Below are 13,561 nucleotides of genomic sequence, written 5' to 3' on the forward strand. Positions count from 1 at the left end.
TTTTTTCATGCTTTGTGTGTATAAAAAGATCTTCTACACTTTCCACGGTATGCATCCGATGAAGTAAGCTGTAGCTCAAGAAAGCTTATGCTCAAATAAATTGGTTAGTCTCTAAGGTGCCACAAGTACTCCTTTTCTTTCTCCTTACAATGTGTATGATAAGGAGAGTGATAAGCTATTACCAGCAGGAGAGTGGGTTTGTGGGGGGGAGGGGGGGTGAAAACCTGCATTTGTGCTGGAAATAGCCCACCTTGATTATCATACACATTGTAAGGAGAGTGATCACTTTAGATAAGCTATTACCAGCAGGAGAGTGCGTTTGTGGGGAGGGAGAACCTGGATTTGTGCTGGAAATGGCCCAACTTGATTATCATACACATTGTAAGGAGAGTGATCACTTTACATAAGCTATTACCAGCAGGAGGGTGGGGTGGGGAGAGAGAAAACCTTTTGTAGTGATGATCACTCATTTTTTCATGGTTTGTGTGTATAAAAACGTCTTCTGTATTTTCCACAGTATGCATCTGATGACGTGAGCTGTAGCTCATGAAAGCTCATGCTCTAATAAATTGGTTAGTCTCTAAGGTGCCACACGTACTCCTTTTCTTTTTGCAAATACAGACTCACACGGCTGTTACTCTGAAAGGTAATAAAGAGATCAAGCATTTTCCTAGCATGGCAGAATCTAGGATGTCTGTCTGCAGGGAAAGAGCCTGGGGGAATCATGATATGAAATTAACTGAAGCCTGTTCTGAAACCTCCACAACTGCCCTTTTCGCCCTCCAGTCTGCAGAATGACATCCATGTTTCGCTCCAGCTCATCCCATCCTCCCATGGGACGGGAGAGAAATGGCTGCAGAGGAGCCAGTTCAGGTAGGGATTATCGGGGGGGTTCCTGCAGGAGGGAGAGGGACAGCAAATATACTGGAAATGGGAAGCTTTGCACCGTCTGGTTTGGAGGTTGGAACGGGGCAGGAAATGCACAGGGTGGAGAAAGGGAGGAGCACTGGGGGTGGCAAAGCTGCTGGGAGTTGTTTAATATGTGGCCTAGATTCTAGGAACAGACCCATGAGGTTCGGAGGTGGAAATGCTCTAATTTATTGAACAGAAAATAACTCACCTACATGGAGCTGGGAAAACTGACCAGACTTATAGTGCTGGCGTCTGACCCGACTAACCAGCAGCTGCTGTGAGATATGAAGGGGGCACCCACCAGTCAGGTTTGGGGAGATTCTTCTCCCTTTATATCCAGTTCCTCACAATGAGCAGGGTGTTCGGCTTCCTACCAAGGAGCTCTCCTTGGACCCTGCTAGGGGCTCCATCTCCTGTAGCAGTCAGTGGCTAGTAGGTGTGTGATGGATCTGCTGGGAGAGAGGAGGAGCTCTCGCTTCATCCCCTCACCCTAGTGTTTCCTGGCTGCTCTGAGCAGGGTAGGGGTGGGACTCTTTTGACTGTGAGCCTCCCAAAGCTTCCATTTGATTGGCTCCTCTCCCCCACAAATAGTGGGGCTGTGAGTGGGGCAGCTGGTACTGATTGTGGGACTCTTGCTCTTTCAGGGGCCAGTGACCTTCGAGGAGGTGGCTGTGTATATCACCAGGGAAGAGTGGGCTCTGCTGGACCCCACTCAGAGAGCTCTCTACAGAGACGTCATACAGGAGAACTATGAGAATGTGACCTCGGTGGGTAAGGAGTCCTGTCTCCTCGGTTCTTGGAAGGGGAACTGAAGAGATGAGGTTCACGCCACCCCCACAATGCCACCTCTACTCTGTCCTTTTTCAGCATCACCCTAATATGCCAGTGACACACACACTGCCAGAGACCCTCCCTTGCTTCAGAACACTTTGGGAACAGAGCACAGGAGCAGTATCACACGGTGTCTAAGATCTCCTGTTTGCTCAAGTAAAACTGGGGGTTAGGTCCGGCATAACTAACAGAAGCTTCCTAGCCCGACCCTCTCTTCAAACCCTGAGCCTGCTCCACCCAAACCAGAATGTGCTTGCAGTGTAACAAGCAGGCTACTGGGGTCAGAGCTGCTGGTCCAGGGTTACTTATCACACAGACACTCAGTGCGTCCTTGGGAATATCAAAACAAGGGAGTTCCAGCAGGAGAACATTGAATCTCACCCAGGATTACAGATGAAACACAGAATCATAAGACTATCAGGGTTGGAAGGGACCTCAGGAGGTCATCTAGTCCAACCCCGTACTCAAAGCAGGACCAATCCCCAACTAAATCATCCCAGCCAGGGCTTTCTAAAGCCTGACCTTAAAAACTTCTAAGGAAGGAGATTCCACCACCTCCCTAGGTAACTCATTCCAGTGCTTCACCACCCTCCTAGTGAAAAAGTTTTTCCTAATATCCAACCTAAACCTCCCCCACTGCAACTTGAGACCATTCAGCTATCAAATCCCCCCGTATCCTTCTTTTCTGCAGACTAAACAATCCCAGTTCCCTCAGCCTCTCCTCATAAGTCATCTGTTCCAGTCCCCTAATCATTTTTGTTGCCCTCCGCTGGACTCTTTCCAATTTTTCCACATTGTTCTTTTAGTGTGGGGCCCAAGACTGGACACACTACTCCAGATGAGGCCTCACCAATGTCGAATAGAGGGGAAGGATCACGTCCCTCGATCTGCTGGCAATGCCCCTACATATACAGCCCAAAACGCCATTGGCCTTCTTGGCAACAATGGCACACTGTTGACTCATATCCAGGTTCTCGACCACTGTAACCCCTAGGTCCTTTTCTGCAGAACTGCTGCCTAGCCATTCGGTCCCTAGTCTGTAGCGGTGCCTGGGATTCTTCTATCCTAAGTGCAGGACTCTGCACTTGTCCTTGTTGAACCTCATCAGATTTCTTTTGGACCAATCCTCTAATTTGTCTAGGTTCCTCTGTATCCTATCCCTACCTTCCAGCGTATCTACCTCTCCTCCCAGTTTAGTGTCATCTGCAAACTTGCTGAGGGTGCAATCCACGCCATCCTCCAGATCATTAATGAATATATTGAACAAAACCGGCCCCAGGACCGACCCTTGGGGCACTCCACTTGATACCGGCTGCCAACTAGACATGGAGCCATCGATTACTACCCATTGAGCCCGACAATCTAGCCAGGTTTCTATCCACGTTATAGTCCGTTCATCCAGCCCATACTTCTTTAACTTGCTGGCAAAAATACTGTGGGAGACCGTATCAAAAGCTTTGCTAAAGTCAAGGAATAACAAGTCCACCGCTTTCCCTTCATCCACAGAACCAGTTATCTTGTCATAGAAGGCAATTAGGTTAGTCGGGCATGACTTGCCCTGGGTGAATCCATGCTGACTGTTCCTGATCACTTTCCTCTCCACTAAGTGCTTCAGAATTGATTCCTTGAGAACCTGCTCCATGATTTTTTCAGGGACTGAGGTGAGGCTGACTGGCCTGTAGTTCCCCGGATCCTCCTCCTTCCCTTTTTTAAAGGTGGGCACTACAGTTGCCTTTTTCCAGTTGTCGGGGACCTCCCCTGATCACCATGAGTTTCCAAAGATAATGGCCAACGGCTCTGCAATCACATCCACCAACTCCTTAAGCACCCTCGGACACAGCGCATCAAGCCCTATGGACTTGTGCTCGTCCAGCTTTTCTGAATAGTCCTGAACCACCTCTTTGTCCAGAGAGGGCTTTTCACCTCCTCCCCATGCTGGGCTGCCCAGTGCAGTAGTCTGGGAGCTGACCTTGTTTGTGAAGACAGAAGAGCATTGAGTACATTAGCTTTTTCCACATCCTCTGTCACTAGATTGCCTCCCCACTATAACCCCAATAAGGATTCTTTAAAATACAGCCAGCTCTCCTGGACTCCTTTCCCCCTCACGTTATTCTCCAAGGGGATTCTGCCCATCAGTTCCCTGAGGGAGTCAAAGTCTGCTTTTCTGAAGTCCCAGGTCAGTATTCTGTTGCTCTCCTTTCTTCCTTGTGTCAGGATCCTGAACTCAACCATCTCATGGTCACTGCCTCCCAGGTGGCCATCCACTTCTGCTTCCCCTACTAATTCTTCCCTGTTTGTGAGCAGGGTTCTCCACACCCAGGGATTTTCCTACTCCCTTCCATTACACTCGGCTCACTAGATTCCCTAGTACATAAGAACGGCCAGACTGGGTCAGACCAAAGGCCCATCTAGCCCAGTATTCTGTCTTCCAACAGTGACTCCAAGATCATAGAATCATAGAATATCAGGGTTAGAAGGGACCTCAGGAGGTCATCTAGTCCCACCCCCTACTCAAAGCAGGACCAATCCCCAACTAAATCATCCCAGCCAGGGCTTTCTAAAGCCTGACCTTAAAAACTTCTAAGGAAGGAGATTCCACCACCTCCCTAGCTAACGCATTCCCATCTTTCACCACCCTCCTAGTGAAAGTTTTTCCTAATATCCAACCTAAACCTCCCCCACTGCAACTTGAGACCAGTACTCCTTGTTCTGTCATCTGCTACCACTGAGAACAGTCTAGATCCATACTCTTTGGAACCCCCTTTCAGGTAGTTGAAAGCAGCTATCAAATCCCACCTCATTCTTCTCTTCCGCAGACTAAACAATCCCAGATCCCTCAGCCTCTCCTCATAAGTCATGTGTCCCTTAATCATTTTTGTTGCCCTCCGCTGGACTTTTTCCAATTTTTCCACATCCTTCTTGTAGTGTGGGGCCCAAAACTGGAGACAGTACTCCAGATGAGGCCTCACCAATGTTGAATAGAGGGGAACGATCACGTACCTCGATCTGCTCGCTATGCCCCTACATATACATCCCAAAATGCCATTGGTCTTCTTGGCAACAAGGGCACACTGTTGACTCATATCCAGCTTCTCGTCCACTGTAACCCCTAGGTCCCTTTCTGCAGAACTGCTGCCAAGCCATTTGGTCTCTGGTCTGTAGCGGTGCCTGGGATTCTTCCATCCTAAGTGCAGGACTCTGCATTTGTCCTTGTTGAACCTCATCTGGAGCCAAAAGTGGGCATTACTCTGCTGCCTGTCAGGGTAAGAAGGGTGACAGGGAAGATTTCAGAAGGGCTCTAGTTCCTTTCACATCGTGATTTGCCCTGGCCCTTTCCCTGCACAAGATGTTTCTGACTCGCATGCTGGGAAAACATTCCATCACTTTATCACAGCCCAGACCCAACCCCTCCCCCCAGCACTAAATCCACGTTTTTTAGTTTTAAAACCCTGAGGGCAACTCCCTAACTGTGGGGACCAGGCAGAGGCAGGGACAGGACAAAGTCTGCCCAGTGCTGGTTCAGTAAATGGAATGAAGTTTGCTGGTGGTATTAAGCTGGAAGGCATTGTCAATAGAGACAAATAGTGGACCATTAAATGGGGCTCACTTCCACTTTATGTATTACATTCCTCAGCCTCATGCTTCACAGCCAGACAGGAGGTCAGACCAGATGATCCAATGGTCCCTTCTGGCCTTAGACTTTATGACTCTAAGACTGGATGCGGGCAGGTTTGGGAGCTTGTGACCTTCCCACCCACAACTTATTTCTCCTTCATTTTCTGTCTTCTCTTTCACCCTCTCCCCTCCCTCTGCCTGGGAGACTTAGTGACCAACGATCCCTAGGTTCCTTTGCTCTCCTGCAATCACTGACAGCACTAAATGCAGGTTTAGATCCAAACTTTCTGCCTCGTCCCCATCTCTGCTAACCACCGAAGGGGTTTCAGTCTCTACAGCTGCAAACTGCCTAATTTCACAACTGAAATAAGTATCACTTATTGGAAGTCAAATTGTTTGTGACCCCCAAACATTTACTAAAAAAGTAAGAATAAAACATGTGTCCATGCTGAGTCTCTATATAACTTGTATATTTCAAGAGGCTGACAGAGAATACTTGACCACAATGAACAAGGGAGTGCAGGAGTGAGATTTTCTTTGCTTTAGATCAAAATGAAACGCTCAACATCTCACAGCCTCCTGCCTACCTTTCCTGAGCCCCCAGAGGTTGCAAACTACCAGCTGAGAAACACCAGCCTAGATCATTATTTTGTAACATCATTGACTACGAATGGGAAGAGTGTTATACTGTATCTGGACAAAACATGAATGAGCCAAGTGCTATGGCATATATGGACCAACCTTGGGAACTGTTAATTCCAATAACACCAATATTTTGAATTCTCTGCCTGACTTCACTGTAAAAAGAATATGAAAGTTCATAAGATCTTACAATACCCTATAGCAACAAGTTGATGAAAAGTAGGTTACATTATTTTCAGCAATGAATGCGATGCACAGGTGCAAGAAGACCAAATACCGAAAATTAAATTAGTCCAAACAAAAGGGGGCTAATGATGTCGTTCAGGGACAGTACTAAGCTCATGCTTGGTGAACAAGAAAATGTGGGAACAAAATTACCTATGTCAAATTTGGCCTTAGGGACATGGATTTAATTAGTAAACAAAATAATAAATTGTGTCATCCACGTTTATTTCTTTTGGGACTTTTTTAAAAATGGGGGAGAGGGAAGAAAGAAAATCATCTCTCAACTTGGCAAGATTGTATCTCATCACAATTCATCCAATGTTCCTCAACCCAAGTCAGAAGAAGCAACCTAAACTGAGAGGCTTTGTTTTGATTATGTTTTAACTTGTATTTCCTCTTTTTCCCCCGATGATCCAGGATACTTAATTTTCACTTTTTAAATTTTGAGCATAGTTATATCCTGTTCCTTTCTCACAAAGGCTGTAAGGGCTTGTCAGTTAAAATATGTTCCAACGAGACCCATTGCTCCAGTGAGTAGTGACTTTCTTAAAGTCTCTAAGTGCTTGTAAGTTAAATTATTTTCTAAAAGGACCCCTCAAAAGAGCAGCATTAGTAATGAAACTTACTCTGTTCCCCACAGTCCACTGCCTCTGTGCCTTTACTCTCTGGTGCATCGCCTTTCAGTAATAATTCTAGCTCTGCTGAAGATGTTCCCCAGAAATTAATTATCCCAGGGATGAACAGGAATGTATTGGGGAAAAATTAAGATTCTATCTTAAATGTATAAAATCATTCCAGGAAATATACATTCTTTTAAGGCATAATTTCAGCATAAGAAATGCTTAGAGCAAACATTTCATAAAAAAACCTATTCGTACTTGAAGTACAAGTTATGCAAAAAAGTGACTGAACTGCTGTTTTAACAAAATTATCCACTAATCGTGGTTTTATTAAAGTGTAAAAATCAACTACAACCTGTCCCAAGAGTGAAAAGTGCACTAAAATAGTAAGTTAAAAATGTAAATACATTACCCATTTTAAAAAGTCACAACAAATACAAAAAGTCTTTTTTTAAAGCACAAAAAAGCTAAAAACCTCTAACTATACGAACAACTTTCAAATACATATGCTCAGCCTCTGTGTTTTTTAAAAAAAGTACCAAGCAGACATTGGAAACAGGAAAAATTGTCAAAATCTCAGTGGTCTTAAAATAAAAAAGAGCTTTAAAATCAGATGGTGTAAACTTAATTAAAAAAACCATTCTTGCAGTATTACTGCAATTAAAATGTCAAAATAAAATTACTAAAATTAATTTAGGCTGTAAAAAATTCAATAATTAAAAAAAGCAAAAGCAAAAAAAGAGTAGTAAAAAAACCTGTAAAAAACTTTAAATGCTTATGTGACGTTCATGAGCTAAAATATTTAAGAGACAAGTCAGTTGAAAATACAGTGGTGCAGGAACAAAGTAACATCGCTTCACATTGTTCCACAGCTTCCAAGAGCCGGAGGCTGCAATCCCCTGTCGCTAACATGGTTATTGCTCTGAAATCTCCCCCGGCCCATCAACGAGAGACACGTACCTGTGTCGCTCCCCAGCATCTCTAGGGGAAGGAGAGGATGGGAGAGGTGAGAATTCAGGCTCTCGCATTCCTGGGGAGGTTCCCATTGGTTATTAATGGAACCGCTGTTAACTAGAGGATGGTGACACAGACTGAGGCCGATAACGCAGCCGCTGCAGACAGAGCCAGCCCCACAGGGCTACTCCCATGGGGAAGGGCGACCCGCTGAGCTGGTGCTGCAAGATGGAGCCCAGGATCAGTGACATCACTAGAGTCTCCGACTCCTCCCCAGGGCCAGGGTCGCTCTAACCAGAGGAGACGCCACCCCCAGACTCCAACTCACCTTTGAATCCCAGCAGCACCTCCTGCAGGTGGGCGCTTTTCAGAGAGAAATCGCTGAGTCTCTTCTCCAGCTCCACAAACCCCGGCTCCGGCTTCCAAAAAGTCCCATCCTCCCTGCTAGGGAAAGGAGGGGTGAGAAATAGGCCTGATCCCCAGACCCTGAGCCCAGCAACCCCCAAACTCCAGGAAACCTGGATCTGAGCTTTGTAGCCCGAGATGGTCATTGTCACGGTGAGTCACCTGCCCTCAACCCTGTGCTCTCCAGAGAGATGGGAAGTGGGGAGACACTAGAGCAAGGAATGGAGACATTGTTCAGGAGCTTTCTCCGGGACGCTCTGGTTCTGTGGGGTGCTGAGCCACCTCCCATGCTGGTTTACTGCAGTAAGAAGGGGCACCAGCACTGGGATTATGTGGAACAGGAGGAGACACAGACCAAAGTGTGGGCAGGTCCTACATTCTGGCAGTGGCCACAGACAGAGCCCAGGTCTTCAGCGGGGAATGAAACTGGGTCCTTTAATGCCAAAACCCCTGAGCCCTTCAGCTGAAGCAGTAACCCTGTGGTGTCCAGCTCATTTGGCAGAGAGGGCCATATTGCACTGTCCATTATGGTCAGTGGCCCAGGGCATCAGTTTAGGCCTCCATGACTTGCTCCATTCACAGCAGAACACCCACTGCTCTCCATGACACACCCACATACAAAAAATAAGGGGGAAATCTGCCCTTCGTGTAGGAAATATAATTTTAGTTCTTAGTATTTTCCTAAGTCTTTGTCTGTCACACTCAGTATCACTCAGGAGGAAAACAGCCCCCTTCCCAGACACCCCTGTAGGGCCCCTGCTAGTTCTTCCCTTTCTTTCCCACCCTCCTTTCTCCATTTCTTTCTTGCTTCCTTGTCCTTGTGTCTCTCTTCTGTCCTTCCCTCCCTTCCTTCCCTCCGCTATTCCAGTGATTCTCAAACTTTTGTACTGGTGACCCCTTTCACATAGCAAGCCTTTGAGTGCGACCCGTTATAAAGTAAAAACACTTTTAAATATATTTAACACCATTATAAATGCTGGAGGCAAAGTGGAGTTTGGGGCGGAGGCTGAGAGCTCACGACCACCCATGTAATAACCTGAGAGGTCCCGACCCCCAGTTTGAGAACTATTGTCCTATTCCCACCAAGCAGAGGCTTCACTCCCGCCCCATCCCACCTGCTCAGGTGATCAGCCAGGGAACGTTGAATGTTGACATCAAAGTGTCGTCACTTCAGTTGACACTCCGATGACATTAACAGGGGACAGGAGAGTTCACACTCTCTGAGCTACGGCTTCGGGCAGCCCCAGGAAGGCAACACTGTCTCCGTTTCCACTGGGGAGATGCTGAGGGCCAGGAACTCACTTTAAAAAATGTGAAAGCTGAATTTCTGCACCCTCTGAATACGTGATGGCCACATCGGTTCAGGAGAGAGGCCAGGTCGGTCCCATCGGCCCTGTGTCTAGCAGCCCTGCTGTGACCTCTTTAGCGATCAGACTGTGAACGGCTCTTCTCCTACCTGAGTCAGCCACTAGGGGAGACAGAATCACATGCTCCAAGAGCAGGGGGAAGCTTCCTATTCAGTGCAGTTATCAAACCTAATGGCCCATAAGGAAGAGCAAAATGGAGCCAAGGATATACGTGCTCCCAGCTCCCTAAAGAGGGAGAGAAAGAGAAGGCAGTTGGGGGGGTGTCCCTGGGTGGGGAGGCCTCCTGCTCTGCAGGGGTCAACACTGACGCCTTGGGTAGTAGGGGAATTTCAGGTTGACATTCCCAGGGCAGCTGCCACGCCCTACCAGGGACTTTCCCCTTTGCAGTCCCAGCAATCCCTGCTGGCAGGTCGCCACTGTGGAAACCTTCTCCCCAGGCACTTCACAGGCAGAAGATATTTCTCTGCACTGAGAGTCAAATTACTACCAGTGCTGAGAGACTCAGAAGGCTCCTGGCCCCATTAAACCCATTAATCTGGTAGCAGGGGAGCCTTAGGCCTGGCTCGGGATCTCAGCATGGTGCGGGCGGGGATTTCACCCTACAAGTGCAAATGCAGACAGAGAGAAGGTCTTGGGGCTGCAGCATCCAGGACTCCCAGGATCCATCCCTGGTGCCGCTGCCAGACTCACTATGTGACCTTGACCAGGGCTCTGCCCCTCCCTCTCTCTCACTTTCCCCATTTGTCCCATAGGGATAATGCCCCGACCCCACTTTGTAAAGTGCTTTGGGGTCTAAGGCTGAGGAGCTCCTATAGGAACGCTGCGTATGATCATTGCGATGACAGTCTGACCTGCAGGGGTTGGCTCAGTGGCTGCTGCCCCTTCTCTCCTCCCCTCTCACTTAGCAGGGAAATCTCCCAGGACAGTGTGCAGATGCCCTCATCCCTTCTCTGGACAATGGCTCTCTCTAGTTCTTCCAGCTGGGACAGCAGCCGCTGCTCCTGCTCCTCCAGAAACCCTCGCAACTCCTGCCACTCCCAGACCATCTTCTGCCTCTCGGCTGTCATCTGTTTCTGCAACAGGGAGAGGGTGGCTCGGTAACAGGGGAACATAGAACATAAGAACAGACATACTGGGTCAGACCAATGGTCCATCTAGCCGAGTATCCTCTCTTCTGAAGTGGCCAATGCCAGGTGACTCAGAGGCAATAAACAGAACAGGTCATCATCAAGTGATCCATCCCGTCGCCCATTCCGAGCTTCTGGCAAACAGAGGCTAAGGACACCATCCCTGCCCATCCTGGCTAATAGCCACCGATGGATCTATCGTCCATGAACTTATCTAGTTCTTTTTTGAACCCTGTTAGTGTCTTGGCCGTCAACATCCTCTGGCAAGGAGTTCCAGAGGTTGATTGTGTGTTGTGTGAAAAAATACTTCCTTTTCTTTGTTTTAAACTTGCTGCCTATTCATTTCACTGGGTGACCCCTAGTACGTGTGTTATAGGAAGGAGAAAAGAACACTTCCTTATTTACTTTCGCCACACAATTCATGATTTTATAGACCTCCTCCATACCCCCCCTTCGTCGTCTCTTTTCCAAGCTGAACAGTCTCAGGCTTTGTCTACACTGGCACTTCTCTCCTGCCAACAAACAGCAGTTACACTGCGCGCCTTTTAGCAGCACGGCTGGAGCGGCATAGCCGTGTCACTAAAACTGCATAGTGTAGCCATAGCCTCAGTCTTATTAATCTCTCCTCATACGGAAGCTGTTCCGTACCCTTCATCATTTTGTTGCTCTTTTCTGAACCTTTTCCAATTCCAATATATTTTTGATGAGATGGGGCGACCACATCTGCACACAGTATTCAAGGTGTGGACGTACCATGGACTTATACAGAGGCAATATGATATTTTCGGTCTTATTATCGCTCCCTTTCTCAATGATTCCCAACATTCCGTTCACATTTTTGACCGACGCTGCACGCTGAGTGGATGTTTCCAGGGAACTATCCACAATGACTCCAAGATCTCTTTCTTGAGTGGTAACTGCTAATTTAGACCCCATCATTTTCGGTGTATTTGATATGACCTTTTCCAATGTGCGTTACTTTGCATTTATCAACATTGAAATTCATCTGCTTGGTAACTGGGGAAAATCATAAATGCGCCTCAGGGCGGGTGACAAAGTTATTTACCAGAACACAAGATCTCTTGCGGTGAGTGATGGGAAGTTCATTTATCCCAGGAAGAGAGGAGGGATAAGGGCCGGGGAGAGCTGTACATCACCAACAGGAGGGAGACTTCCCCCCAGAACTTCATCAACTTGCACTGAGCCAAATCCTACATCCCTGCAGCCCACATTTCATCTCCTTCCTCCCCAACCCTCCTAGGAGCTAGAAAGGCTCCCCAGTCACTGTGACACGCAGACAGCCCGTGGGCAGGGGCTCTGGGCTCACACAGACTGACTCTCTCCGGCCCAGCAGCCTCCCGCACCCTAAGGGCATCATGTCACCCCCGTGTCGGACCCTGCCCTCTCCCTGGGCTCCAGTGGGGACGGTTCCCTGGCTGAGGCTGGCAGGCCGGGCCCTGCATTCACCGTCACTCAGGGCCCCGGGATCCCAGGCAAACCTGGGCCCTGGGCACCTACCAGCAGCTCCTCGCTTTGCTGCTGCTCCTCGGCTTTGGCTGCTTCTCTCTCTTTTCCCAGAGGGGCCCGATGCTCTCGTGGGGGCTCCTGGAAGATGGGGAGAGAGGGTTAGAAACCGCTGCAAACGGCCTCCCAGTTGTCCGATTTCAGGGCCCGTCCTGCCCTGCAGAGTCAGGGGGACTCAGACTGAGAGGAGACGGTGAAACAGGGAGCGGCTTTTCCAGAGAAAAGGCCACGGCAGGGCCCCAGGCTGCCGTAACCGGGGTGCAGCCCAACCCCCAGCTCCCCACGTCCCCAGGGCCTCACTCACATCCGAAGCAGCCAACTTCAGACAGTCCCCCACTTTCCCCAGCTCCAAGCCCCAATGCTCCCGCAGGGCCAGATCTGAACATGGAGCCCCCCAAGCATCCCTCAATCGCCAGCTCTGAGCCCCCCTGTAAATCGACTGGCCCCAAACTCCCAGCTCAAAGCCACCCCACCATCCCCAGCACCAGACACTCCTCCCACCCCACAGCTCTGGCTCTGACCCCCCACTCCTGTTCTCCTCCCTTCTCCCCCAGTAGCCCCCATCCCCTCCTGGGCTCCCAGCCCCTCCTGCAGCTCCCGGCCCAGCTGCTGCCGGGCTCCGCCCCACCAGCCCTGCAGCAGGGGCTGCTCTGCCCCAGCCGGCCCGGGACACTTGCCCCCCGCAACCCCGGCCAGCCCCTCTCCGGCCGCGGGGAGCTCGGGACCCAGGCAGGGGGCGAACCAGGCAGCCAGGCTCGGCCCCTGCCCGCAGGAGCGTGTCGGCCCCACGCGTGTCTCCGCCCCCCGCGGCCCACCCGGGCCCTGCCCCGCTCCGCGCTGCCCCCGGCCCCACCGCGCTGCCTCCCGGCCCCGGCCATGGCCCCGCTGCAAACACACAAAGGTTCCCCGGGCTGGGGGGGCAGGAAGGGGCGGCTCCTCCCCGGGCCTGGCCCGGCCCCACCGGGCCCCTCGCAGGGTGTTTGTGACACTGGGGGAATCGGGGAACCCCTCCTCAGCCTGGGGCAGGAGACTGGCTGGATCTTACCCCCAGAAAAGCAAGGGGAAGGGGCTGTTTTTGCTGAATCGTTAGACGAAGGAGAGCCCGGCTGGGAGTGCAGCGCTCGCATTTCAGTTCAGCTTTGGCGACTTGGCGCAAGACGTGTAGAATCCCCTTCCTAGAAAGCGCCTAAATCCCATGGGCGCAGCTCTCCAGTGCACCGCTTGTGAGCTGCACTGTGAAGACTTCCTGTAGGAAACATCCCACATGAAGCAGAGTGGCGCAGCGGGAGCGTGCTGGGCCCATAACCCAGAGGTCGATGGATCGAAACCATCCTCTGCT

At 49.8% G+C, this 13,561-nt stretch overlaps 1 protein-coding gene across 1 annotated transcript in view; it reads left to right on the forward strand.

Annotated features, from left to right (window-relative positions):
• The window catches only part of LOC311514005 (uncharacterized protein), a 33,628-nt gene that overhangs the window by 7,629 nt on the left and 12,438 nt on the right, over positions 1-13,561 (forward strand). Inside the window, exons 2-3 of the mRNA XM_084616261.1 lie at positions 787-873; positions 1,557-1,679. Of these exons, the coding sequence (XP_084472387.1) occupies positions 850-873; positions 1,557-1,679 (147 nt within the window). The 5' untranslated portion in view covers positions 787-849. The remainder of the gene's footprint in view (positions 1-786; positions 874-1,556; positions 1,680-13,561) is intronic.

The sequence above is a fragment of the Lepidochelys olivacea genome (genome assembly GCF_965140295.1).
Source record: "Lepidochelys olivacea isolate rLepOli2 genome assembly, chromosome: 28".
Classification (NCBI taxonomy): Eukaryota; Metazoa; Chordata; order Testudines; family Cheloniidae; genus Lepidochelys; species Lepidochelys olivacea.